This window comes from Phyllobates terribilis, unplaced genomic scaffold, assembly GCF_046119375.1.
Source record: "Phyllobates terribilis strain yellow unplaced genomic scaffold, ASM4611937v1 Scaffold_5__5_contigs__length_657084704, whole genome shotgun sequence".
Taxonomy (NCBI): domain Eukaryota; kingdom Metazoa; phylum Chordata; class Amphibia; order Anura; family Dendrobatidae; genus Phyllobates; species Phyllobates terribilis.
Genome location: NW_027362765.1, coordinates 24,158,515 through 24,171,285, shown reverse-complemented (window position 1 = coordinate 24,171,285; position 12,771 = coordinate 24,158,515). Strand labels below are relative to the sequence as shown.

Below are 12,771 nucleotides of genomic sequence, written 5' to 3'. Positions count from 1 at the left end.
ATATTTTGTGTGGTCACCATTATTTTTTTTCTCTTCTTAACTCTCTTGGTCATGGAGTTTGCTAGAGCTTCGCAGGTTGCCACTGGAATCCTCTTCCACTCCTCCATGACAACATCACAGATCTATTGGATGTTAGAGACCTTGTGCTCCTCCACCTTCCATTTGAGGATGCCCCAAAGATGCTCAATAGGGCTTAGGTCTCCAGACACGCTTGCCCAGTCCAACACCTTTACCCTCAGTTTCTTTATCAAAGCAGTGATCATCTTGGAGGTGTGTTTGGGGTCGCTATCATGTTGAAATACTGCCCTGTGGCCCAGTTTCCTAAAGAAGGGGAACATGCTCTGCTTATACAACCCCTGGCAAAAATTATGGAATCACCGGGCTCGGAGGATGTTCATTCAGTTGTTTAATCTTGTTGAAAAAAAGCAGATCACAGACATGGCACAAAACTAAAGTAATTTCAAATGGCAACTTTAGGGCTTTAAGAAACACTAAAATAAATCAAGATTAAAAATGTGGTACTCAGTAAGGGTAATTTTTTTCAGACCAAGCAGAGGGAAAAAAATCTGGAATCACCCTGTAAATTTTAATTTCCAAAACTAACACCTGCATCAAATTAGATCTGCTTGTTAGTCTGCATCTAAAAAGGAGTGATCACACCTTGGAGAGCTGTTGCACCAAGTGGACTGACATGAATCATGGCTCCAACACGAGAGATGTCAATTGAAACAAAGGAGAGGATTATCAAACTCTTTAAAGAAGGTAAATCATCAGGCAATGTTGCAAAAGATGTTGGTTGTTCACAGTCAGCTGAGTCTAAAATCTGGACCAAATACAAACAACATGGGAAGGTTATTAGAGGCAAACATACTGGTAGACCAAGGAAGACATCAAAGCGTCAAGACCGGAAACTTAAAGCAATATGTCTCCAAAACAGGAAATGCACAACAAAACAAATGAGGAACGAATGGGAGGAAACTGGAGTCAATGTCTGTGGCCGAACTGTAAGAAACCGCCTAAAGGAAATGGAGTTTACATACAGAAAAGCTAAACATAAGCCATCATTAACACCTAAACTGAAAAAAACAAGGTTACAATGGGTTAAGGAAAAGCAATCGTGGACTGTGGATGACTGGATGAAAGTCATATTCAGTGATGAATCTCAAATCTGCATTGGGCAAGGAGATGATGTTGGAACTTTTGTTTGTTGCCGTTCCAATGAGATTTATAAAGATGACTGCATGAAGAGAACATGCAAATTTCCACAGTCATTGATGATATGGGGCTGCATGTCAGGTAAAGGCACTGGGGAGATGACTGTCATTACATCTTTAATAAATGCCTAAGTTTACATTGATATTTTGGACAGTTTTTTTATTCCATCAATTGAAAGGATGTTTGGGGATGACGACATCATTTTTCAAGATGGTAATGCATCCTGCCATAGAGCAAAAACTGTGAAAACATTCCTTGAAAGAAGACACATAAGGTTAATGTCATGGCCTGAAAATAGTCCGGATCTCAATCCAATTGAAAATTTTTGGTGGAAGTTGAAGAAAATGGTCCAAAACAAGGCTCCAACCTGCAAAGCTGATCTGGAAACAGCAATCAGAGAAAGTTGGATGTATTGGAGTGTTCTTTTGTGTGTTTGTTTTTCATGAATCCATATTTTTTTCCACAGAATTGAGTGATTCCATAATTTTTCCCTCTGCTTGGTCTGAAAAAAATTACCCTTACTGAGTACCACATTTTTAATCTTGATTTCTTTTAGTGTTTCTTAAATCCCTAAAGTTGCCATTTGAAATGACTTTAGTTTTGTGCCATGTTTGTGATCTGCTTTTTTTTCAACAACATTAAACAACTGAATGAACATCCTCCGAGCCCGGTGAATCCATAATTTTTGCCAGGGGTTGTACATGATGACATTCATGGTTCCCTCAATGAACTCTAAATCCCCACAATCGATGTCAATCATGCAGCCCCAAACCATGACACTTCCACCACCATGCTTGACTTTAGGCAAAACATACTTTTCTTTGTACTCCTTACCTGGTTGCCACCACACACGCTTGACACTTTATGAACCAAATAAGTTTATCTTGGTCTCATCAGACCACAGGACATGATTAAAATAATTTATGTCCTTAGTCTGCTTGATTTCAGCGAACTGTTTCCTGGCTTTCTTGTGCAATGTCTTTAAAAGAGGCTTTGTTCTGGGATGACAGCCATGCAGACCAATTTGATTATGGTCTGTGCACTGACAGACTGACCCCACCATATCTTTAACCTCTGCAGAAAATGCTGGCAGCACTCATGTCTAATTTGAAAAGACAACTTCTGGATATGACACTGAGCACGTGCACTCAACTGCTTTGGTCGACCATAGCGAGGCCTGTTCTGAGTCAAACATGTTTTGTTAAATCACTGTATGGTCCTGTCCGCCATACAGCAGCTTAGTGTCAGGTTTTGGCAATCTTCTCATAGCCTAAGCCATCTTTATGTATAGCATCAATTCTTTTCTTCAGATCCTCAGAGAGTTCTTTGCCATGAAGTGCCATGTTGAACTTCCAGTGACCAGTATGAGAGAGTATGAGAGCGATAACACCGAATTTAACACACCTGCTCCCCATTCACACCTGACACCTTGTATCACTAATGAGTCACATGACAACGGGGAGGAAAAATGGCTAATTGGGCACCATTTGGCCATTTTCACTTATGGGTATACTCCCTTTTGTTACAGAAAAAGATAACGCATTTCCAACACCAGATGAGATTACCAATGCACTGGCAGAATGCAGCAGACCCCCATAATAAAGGGGGGGCAGCACATGTGCAAAATACTGATGGAAACAGCCACTCACTGACCTACCAATTCATGGAGGGGGTGGCTGTGTAGTATTATACAGCACACAGATGGAGCTTGCATAGATACACATATATGTGTGATGCACATTGTCTGGCTTACAGCCTATTGATGACGCCCATACTGTTAGATCAGGCGGGCTTGTCCAGCACTATATAAGCGCATCCCACAAAGACAGACACTTCAATTCACCCAGCCAACACTAAAGGGCCTGGCTACATCTGGCATAAAAATGGGCAAAAAAGATGAAAACTAGTGTGCAAAATAAATAAACTACATGAAGTATTGGTCGATATTTTGGCCAAAATATGCACCACATGTCAAGGGCCCTGACACTTGCGAATCCTAACACTAAAATTAAAAATGGCGAACATGGGACAAAATTCCAAAAAACATCACAGAAAAAGATAAAGCCTTACCAACACCAGGTGTGATTACCAATGCACTAGTAAGATGCAGCAAGCCTCCATGATAAAGGTGGGGGCAGCACAGGTGCAAATAACTGATGCAAACAGGCACTCCCTAACCTACCAATTCACACCAAATGTACATTGTTATACAAGTTGTACACTGACTACTTTACGTTGTATCACTGACTACTTTACGTTGTACTCTGTACTCAAAGGGTCATATCTTCAGTGTTGTCCCATGAAAATATATTTACAAAAATGTGAGGGGTGTACTCACTTTTTTGAGATACTGTATATGCAGAAGCTATTTTCAGGTAGGCTGGACTTGCTGTAAAAGGAATCAAAATTGCTGGATGAATCATCAACAATCTTAAATACGCAGACAATACAACATTGATAACAACATGCGTAGATGGAATGAAGGACTTAATACAGAGTGTCAAGATGGAAAGCTAGAGCATGGGACAGCTGCTCAGCACAAAGAGGACAAAAGATACTGATTACTGCCAGGTACAACCAGAACAGATTTGAGATGCACCACAACAAACTGGAAGTTGTAAAGGACTTTAACCTACTCGGATCGATGATGCAGTGACAACACCGGAAGTCAATAGGAGAATAGCTATGGGCAAATCAACACTGATGTCACCATACAAGGTCTTCAAATCGGGGAACATTTCACTGGCAATGAAGACACTGTTCGTACATAGTTTGGTTTTCTGTGGCAACATACGGATCCTTAACCTGGATGATAAAGAAACAAGACAGAAGAAGAATCAACGCCTCCAAAATTTGGTCCTGGAGAAGGATGTTATCAATACCATGGATGGCAAGAAGAACAAACAAACCAATTTTGGGACAAATCAAACCAGACCTGTCACTTGAAGTAAGGATCACGGGGCTACAACTTGCCTACTTGGCCACATAATACGAAGAGAGCAATCACTAGAGAAGGACATCATGGTTGGAAGAATAGAAGGAACAAAGCGAAGAAGTTTTATATAGGTTGGGTGCAGAATTTAGGTTCACCAAATCCCGTGGCCGGGGAATGTATGTGATTAAAAAAAAAAAAGAGAACCATTACTCACCAGGCACAGCCCCTGCTGCTTCGGTGCTTATCTCCGGTCTTTTTATACTTGCCTGCAGCCATAATGTGCTATATACAATATATGAGCATTGTAGTCCATCCATGGCCTCGTAGTATACGTGATGCAATGGTCATATATGATATACGGCAAGTCAACACAGCAGCCAAGCAGAACAAGATCGGAGGTGAGCACTAAAGTGGTAGGTCAGAAATGGCAACGTATTCAACAGGCGAATAATGTTTATTTTAATTGATCATATTTTCCCTTAACCCACTTTTTTGACAGTCCAAGAAAACTATTTTACAAATTAAATTGCAATTCAAGATTTACACTTTGTACAAACTCAGAGCTTCTTCATCCATAACGGTACTGCGTTCTGTATTAAAATACATGCGGCTGTCAAGGATTGTGCCAGACGGACACTCTCTGATAGTACTGACTGACAGGCTGATTTATGATTCTCCACTGAGTGTCTTACTACAAAATAGTGGTGATCGACTCTCTGAAACATGAACCTAGGAAAATGCTGACTTCAACACTGAATGTGAAAACTGCTAGAGCCTATCCTCGTGGCCTGATATCACTATCTAGTTGTTCTTACTTTGTGGTCTTTAGTCAGAATGTGAACTGTTTTGTCACCAATATCTTAGTGAATAATCGAATTTTGCAACATGACTTGCAATTTTATATAAAACGAAAAAAACTATTTCCAAGGTTATATTATTGAAAAAGTAATAAAAGTTTTATTCTTGACAGGTGACTGTATTAGGAGATCCGAGGGACTTCTGGTTTGTTCACATTTTCAATCACATGATCTTGGTGTGCCACAAGACCCGCATGAAGAACATTACATTATCCCTGCTGTATCCTCAGTGGTTGGCAGCAAAGATCTATTATTTGGTCCTTTTAAACAGGTCCTAACTTCTGATTCATCACAGACTATTAAGAAAAATAAAAGTCACACAAGGGATGAAAGAACTACCACAGGAAAGAAGACATTTTCATGTTCGGAGTGTGGAAAATGTTATAATTATCATTCAAACCTGTTTGCACATAAGAAAACTCACACAGGGGAGAAGCCATATCCATGTCCAGAATGTAAGAAATGTTTTACTGAAAAATCAAAACTTGTTAGACATCAGTTAATTCATGCAGTGGAAAAGCCATTTGAATGTTTAGAATGTGGAAAGTGTTTTAACCATAAATCTGGCCTTGTTAGACATCAGAGAAGTCACAGAGGTGAAAAGCCATTTTCATGTTCAGAATGTGGGAAATGTTATATAGATAAATCGACTATTATCAGACATCAGAGAACTCACACAGGGGAGAAGCCATTTTCATGTTCAGAATGTGGGAAATGTTTTACAGATAAATCAACTCTTCTTTCACATCAGAGAACTCACACAGGGGAGAAGCCATATTCATGTTCAGAGTGTCGGAAAGATTTTAATCAGATATCAAGTCTTGTTATACATCAGAGGACTCACACAGGGGAGAAACCATATTTTTGTTCAGACTGTGGGAAATGTTTTGCGTGTAAATCAGGTTTGATAAGACATCAAAAAAGTCATATAGGGAAGAAGCTATGTCTATGTTGAAAATGCGTTTTTCTTTTTCCATACAACTCTTGTTAAACACAACATAGCTCAAACATTTGAGAAGCCATTTGTATACACAGAATGTGCAAATTATCTTATTTCAAAAAATTCAATTCTGTTTATCAGTAGAGATGAGCGAATGTTTCAATAATTGGTTCGGATTACGATAGCTGAATCTGCAATATTCACCGATTAATTCATCAAATATTCGTTGTACATTACGAAACGCCATAGGATTCAATGAGGGGCAAAAAAAATGCATATACGACACCTTCAAACAGACCCAAAAACTTCCAAAACACATCAAATTAGGGGTAGATACCTGGAAACTGCCATCAATTTACCCAGAGTACAAGTACTATAATTATTATTATTATGACAGCGACAAGTCCGTGGCACTTTACATGTGAAAAGGGGTCACCGACTGGTACAAGAGGAAAGAGGACCCTGCCTGCGAGGGCACACAAACAATCTGCAAGGGATGGGTGAGGATACAGTAGGTCAGGATACAGCTAGTTGTGCAGCGGTATACTGGAGCGAGGGTTACAGATTCTACGCTTGTCACCAGACGTTGGTCTTCAGCTTTCTTTTCAAGGTTTCCACGGTAGGCGACAATCTGATGTATTGGGGTACAGCGTTACACTGTAAGTGAGATGCACGGGACAAATTTGCTGAGAGCCTAAATCACCGTAAGCTTTCAGGAGCTCACAACTGAGCAGATTAACCCCTGCACAGATTAATATGAAGGCGAAAGGCTTCTAATGACTGCAGGAGTGGGAGGAATTAGACGCTGTGGTCTTCTGGCTCCTCTCTGTTATGGTAAACCTGTGACACCTTGCAAGCGTCAACACAATGTTCACAAGGTAGACAGCAGCGGTGGTCGGTCTCCTAGACAATGAGCTAACTCCTTTATGATGATAGAGGCCACCTTCTCCTTAGCTTGCTGCTGGTACTTTTCTGTGGGATGAGCTAGTCTCCAACCAGCCTGGAATATTTCCAGTGAATTATGGCACGACGCCATGGTATTAGCAGTGTACCCAGTACCAGAAGCAAAGCCATACACATGCTGACGGGCTCTCACTCAGCCTGACTGGAGCGGGTAAAGAACAAGAGGTTCTGCATTGAGAGACCTGCGTGACAATACTTGGCACGGTAACAGAGGAGGAGGAAGAAGCAGCAGATGCGGTTGATGGGGCCGCTTTTTATCGCAGTGAGATTGCAAGAGTAACGCATGTTGATTGCGCATGTGAAGGTTCATGCATGTAGTAGTCAAATTATTGCACTTTTTCCCTCTACTGAGTTTTTGATTGCAAAGTTTGCAGTTAACGTGAGTTGGTTCATCCTTTGCGGTCTCAAAAAAGACCAAGGCTAGGCAACCCTTGCTGTCCCTGCAAGCTGCAGACCTGGGACTGCTTCTGACCACAGCCACAGTTGTGGCTAAGGATCATAGGCGGATTATAATGAGGGCAATCCGGGCGACCGCCCGGGGCCCCGAGCCTGCAGGGGGCCCGCGGCTCCGGGCGGGGTGTCTAATGCCGGATTGCCCTCATTATATGTGCGGGCCGCCGCGGCACATACCGGTAGCAGTGGCGTGAGGGGGGGGCCCGGACCGCTCCCCCAGCAGCGGCCGCCGCTACTTCTTCATCGGCCGGGCCAACACTGCAGTAGTTAACTTCCCTGTGCTGGCCCGGCCGCGTCACTGCTAGGAGACACGACCCTGTGCGCGGCCGTGTCTCCTAGCTCTGACGTCACGCAGTGCGCCCCGGCCTGCACTGCTGAAACGGAGAAGAGAGAGAGAGCAGGCAGGAGGAATGGAGCCGGTGACTGTGTGTGTCTGTGTGGGCAGGTGTGTGTGTGCGTGTGGGCAGGTGTGTGTGGGGGGGGGCAGGTGTGTGTGTGTGGGGGCAGGTGTGTGTGTGGGCATGTGTGTGTATGTGTGGGCAGGTGTGTGTGTGTGTGGGCAGGTGTGTGTGTGGGCAGGTGTGTGTGTGTGTGGGGGCAGGTGTGTGTGGGCAGGTGTGTGTGTGTGTGGGGGCAGGTGTGTGTGTGTGGGCAGGTGTGTGTGTGTGGGGGCAGGTGTGTGTGTGTGGGGGGGGTGTGAGTGTGTGGGCAGGTGTGTGTGTGTGTGGGCAGGTGTGTGTGCGCGCAGGTGTGTGGGGGCAGGTGTGTGTGTGTGTGTGGGCAAGTGTGTGTGTGTGTGGGCAGATGTGTGTGTATATGTGTGTGTGTGTGTGTGTGTGTGTGTGTGTGTGTGGGCAGGTTAGAAAGTCTTTCCCTGTTGAACACTACACCTGACTTGAGGCCACCACCTCTTGGTTGTCCAATGTTCTTGCTTCTCTAGGGCTCTTCTCAGATATTCATTATACCAGCTCCCCAGAATACCAAAGCTAGGGTGGGTGACCGCGAGCCCTGGTGGTGGTCATAACTGCGGCCACCCAGTGGCAATACTCCATAACAACAATCCCCTGAGGTGGTGTAGGATGAAAGGACCTATTAACACTATATTCAGCGCTGCATTCAGGTCTTTACACAAGGCTTACAACTGAATCCCTGAAATTCAGGATTGTGCTGTCTGAAATGAGACATCTGAAAGCCGAGCAAATGGAGCCTAAAGATTCAGACTTTAGCCTCGGTTTGCCTTTGTTCAAATCAATGGCTATGTCAAGGCCCATCTGAATGCCATTTTTCAGGGATTTAGATAGAAGCCTGGAAAGAGGAGATGAATGCATTGCAAAATTCAGTGTGAATAGGCCCTTATATCTGGAGTCTTGATATTGATGCCACATGCATTTTACTTGTTTTTAACTTAAAAAAAATACACACACACACTATACATACACACACACACTATACATACACACACATTATACACACACACAGATGTGTGTGTGGGCGTGTGTGTGTGGGCAGGTGTGTGTGTGTGTGGGCAGGTGTGTGTGTGTGTGTGATGTCTGTCTGTTTGTGTGTGTGTGTGTGAGTGGGCAGATGTCATTGTGTGATGTCTGTTTGTATGTATTTTTGTGTTTCAAATGTGTTTATGCGTGTCTGTATATGTTTGTGTGTGTGCATGACTGCATGCGGCCTCCTGCTGAGTATAGTTGGCGCTGTGCGGCCTCCTGATGTCTCTGGGGGGGCACCGTGCGGCCTCCTGCCGTGTATAGATGGCTACGTGCGGCCCCCCGCTGTGTATAGATGGCTACGTGCAGCCCCCCGCTGTGTATAGACGGCGCCGTGCGGCCCCCGCTGTGTATAGATGGCTATGTGCGCCCCCCGCTGTGTATAGATAGCTTCGTGCGGCCCCCCGCTGAGTATAGATGTCGCCGTGCGGCCTCCTTCTGTGTATAGATGGCTACGTGCGGCCCCCCGCTGAGTATAGATGTTGCCGTGCGGCCTCCTGCTGTGTATAGATGGCTACGTGCGGCCTCCTGCTGTGTATAGATGGCACTGTGCGGCCTCCTGCTGTCTCTGGGGGGAGCGCCGTGCGGCATCTATACTCAGCAGGAGGCCGCACGTAGCCATCTATACACGTATACTCAGCAGGAGGCCGCACGTAGCCATCTATACACGTATACTCAGCAGGAGGCTGCACGTAGCCATCTATACACGTATACTCAGCAGGAGGCCGCACGTAGCCATCTATACGGTGCCATCTATACACAGCGGGAGGCCGCATGGCACCATCTATACACAGCGGGAGGCCGCATGGCGCCATCTATACACAGCGGCAGTCTCAGTGCTTTGCAAGAGCAGTCAATAAATTCTGCTTGACTAATTCTTAGCACCATAAAGTCTGGTTCGCTTCTAACCTGCTGTCTTCATTTTCAGCTTGCTGAATTCTAACTCATTTACTGTCATTCGAGACGATGCCTTTGCTGGTCTCTTTCACCTTGAATACCTGTAAGTGCTCCACTTAATGTCATATTTTTGATTCTGTTCTTCTTCATCTTATGGCATGTGCAATTGTATGAGCAAGTATTCATATAAATTTATGACCTACTTAAACCTTCGAGGACCTTAAATTTTATTCAATCAAATTTTTTTCCAGTTTAAAACTTTTTCATACAACTATGAAAAAGTGTGGGCACCCCTATTAATCTTAAGCTTATTGTTTTATAAAAATTGGTGTTTTTGCAACAGCTATTTCAGTTTGATATATGTAACAACTTTTGGACACAGTAATGTTTCTGCCTTGAAATGAGGTTTATTGTACTAACAGAAAATGTGCAATCTGCATTCAAACAAAATTTGACAGATGCATAAGTATGGGCACCTCACCAGAAAAGTGACATTAATATTTAGTAGATCCTCCTTTTGCAAAAATAACAGCCTCTAGTCGCTTCCTGTAGCTTTTAATGAGTTCCTGAATCCTGGATGAAGGTATTTTTGACCATTCCTCTTTACAAAACAATTCCAGTTCAGTTAAGTTTGATGGTCGTCGAGCATGGACAGCCCTCTTCAAATGATCCCACAGATGTTCAATGATATTCCGGTCTGGGGACTGGGATGGCCATTCCAGAACATTGTAATTGTTCCTCTGCATGAATGCCTGAGTAGATTTGGAGCGGTGTTTTGGATCATTGTCTTGCTGAAAGATCCATCCCCTGCGAAACTTTAACTTTATCACTGATTCTTGAACACTATTGTCAAGAATCTGCTGATACTGAGTGGAATCCATGCGTCCCTCAACTTTAACAAGATTCCCAGTGCTGGCATTGGCCACACAGCCCCAAAGCATGATGGAACCTCCACCAAATTTTACTGTGGGTAGCAAGTGTTTTTCTTGGAATGCTGTGTTTTTTTGACGCCATGCATAACGCCTTTTTGTATGACCAAACAACTCAATCTTGGTTTCATCAGTCCACAGGACCTTCTTCCAAAAAGAAATTGGCTTCTCCAAATGTGCTTTTGCATACTTCAGCCGACTCTGTTTGTGGCGTGCTTGCAGAAACGGCTTCTTTCGCATCACTCTCCCATACAGCTTCACCTTGTGCAAAGTGCGTTGTATAGTTGACCGATGCACAGTAACACCATTTGCAGCAAGTTGATGCTGCAGCTCTCTGGAGGTGGTCTGAGGATTGTCCTTGACTGATCTCACCATTCTTCTTCTCTGCCTTTCTGATGTTTTTCTTGGCCTGCCACTTCTGGCCTTAACAAGAACTGTCCCTGTGTTCTTCCATTTCCTTACTATGTTCCTCACAGTGGAAACTGACAGGTTAAATCTCTGAGACAGCTTTTTGTATCCTTCCCCTGAACAACTATGTTGAATAATCTTTGTTTTCAGATCATTTGACAGTTGTTTTGAGGAGCCCATGATGCCACTCTTCAGAGGAGATTCAAACAGGAGAACAACTTGCAAGTGGCCACTTTAAGTAGCTTTTCTCATGATTGCATACACCTGGCTATGAAGTTCAAAGTTCAATGAGGTTACAAAACCAAAAAAAGTGCTTTAGTAAGTCAGTAAAAAGTAGGTAGGAGTATTTAAAACAAGAATATGATAAGGGTGCCCATACTTATGCACCTGTCAAATTTTGTTTGAATGCAGATTGCACATTTTCTGTTAGTACAATAAACCTCAATTCAAGGCAGAAACATTACTGTGTCCAACAGTTATTACATATATCAAACTGAAATAGCTGTTGCAAAAACACCAATTTTTATAAAACATTAAGTTTAAGATTAATAGGGGTGCCCAAACTTTTTCATATAACTGTATATGTGCCTTGGTCCTCAAAGGGTTTTTAAAGGGGCTGCAAACATAAATACGAAAAAAATAATTCAATTAGTGCTTTTTGTGTTCATTTAATTTTTATTTGAAGTCCATTTTTTTTATATACCTTGAAATTAAGCCCTACTCCATGGAATGAAGCCCTACCTACATGACATCTGAGAGCTACATGGATCCCGCTTGTGAGGTGCCTGTCCGTCACTACTATTCAGTTTTAGGGTCCACTCACTAAGCCATATATTCTCTCATGCAAGAGAATAGGGCCAATTATGCTAATGACACTCGGCTCAAACTCCGTCAGAGCTTCTGAGTAGTGTGATCCGATTCTCTCGCAGCACAGATATGGAGAAGATGGAGAACTTAATTTCTCCTTCTCCATAGTCGCTGTGAGTGTTCATCGGACTGCACTTGGATGACATCCGAGTGCAATCCAATGTTTTACGTGCACCCATAGACTTGTATGGGTGCACATGGTCCGAATATCGAATGAGATTATTTTCTCATGCCAATAATCGCAGATCTCCACTGTCCCATAGTATAACATAGGGCCGAGTCCTATCCGATAAAACATCACATAGCATTCGGCCGTGTTATAAGACAGTGTGAGCGAGCCCTTAGAGTCAAGGAATATTTACATGCAGATGATGATATTACTCTCCAAGTGTATATTTTTTTAGGCGAGTTCATAGTAAATGCTTTGCCTTTTTGACATGTGATGAACTAAAGAACAAGAAAGATTTAGGACCTCCCCTATAGAGAAACGGAAAATAGTTTGGAGGACTTGCATGTCCTTTTTTATTTATTATGAGAAAATCATAAAAGATCCCTTTTTTTAACCATGCTGTGACTTTCTGCTGAGGGAGAGGGAGAGAGCTGCCCTATTCAGAGTCTGTAATAAGACCTGCTGACAAAAGTGTTGAAGATACAGTCTAATGTGAATTAACAATGAAAAGAAGTTAATTTCACAAATGGCTTGTATTTTTTTTAATACAAACTTTTTTGTCTTTACAGCTCCTTTAAAGGGAATCTGTCATCAGGTTTTTGCCACCTAATCTGAGAGCAGCATAATGTAGGGTTAGAGGCA

General features: G+C 43.0%; 1 protein-coding gene across 1 annotated transcript in view; it reads left to right on the top strand.

Moving 5' to 3' along the window:
• LOC141271394 (gastrula zinc finger protein XlCGF66.1-like) overlaps positions 1–5,962 on the top strand; it is a 67,108-nt gene extending 61,146 nt beyond the window's left edge. The window contains exon 7 of the mRNA XM_073681484.1: positions 5,121–5,962. Coding sequence (XP_073537585.1) covers positions 5,121–5,962 — 842 coding nt within the window. The remainder of the gene's footprint in view (positions 1–5,120) is intronic.
• Positions 5,963–12,771: the final 6,809 nt, after the last annotated feature.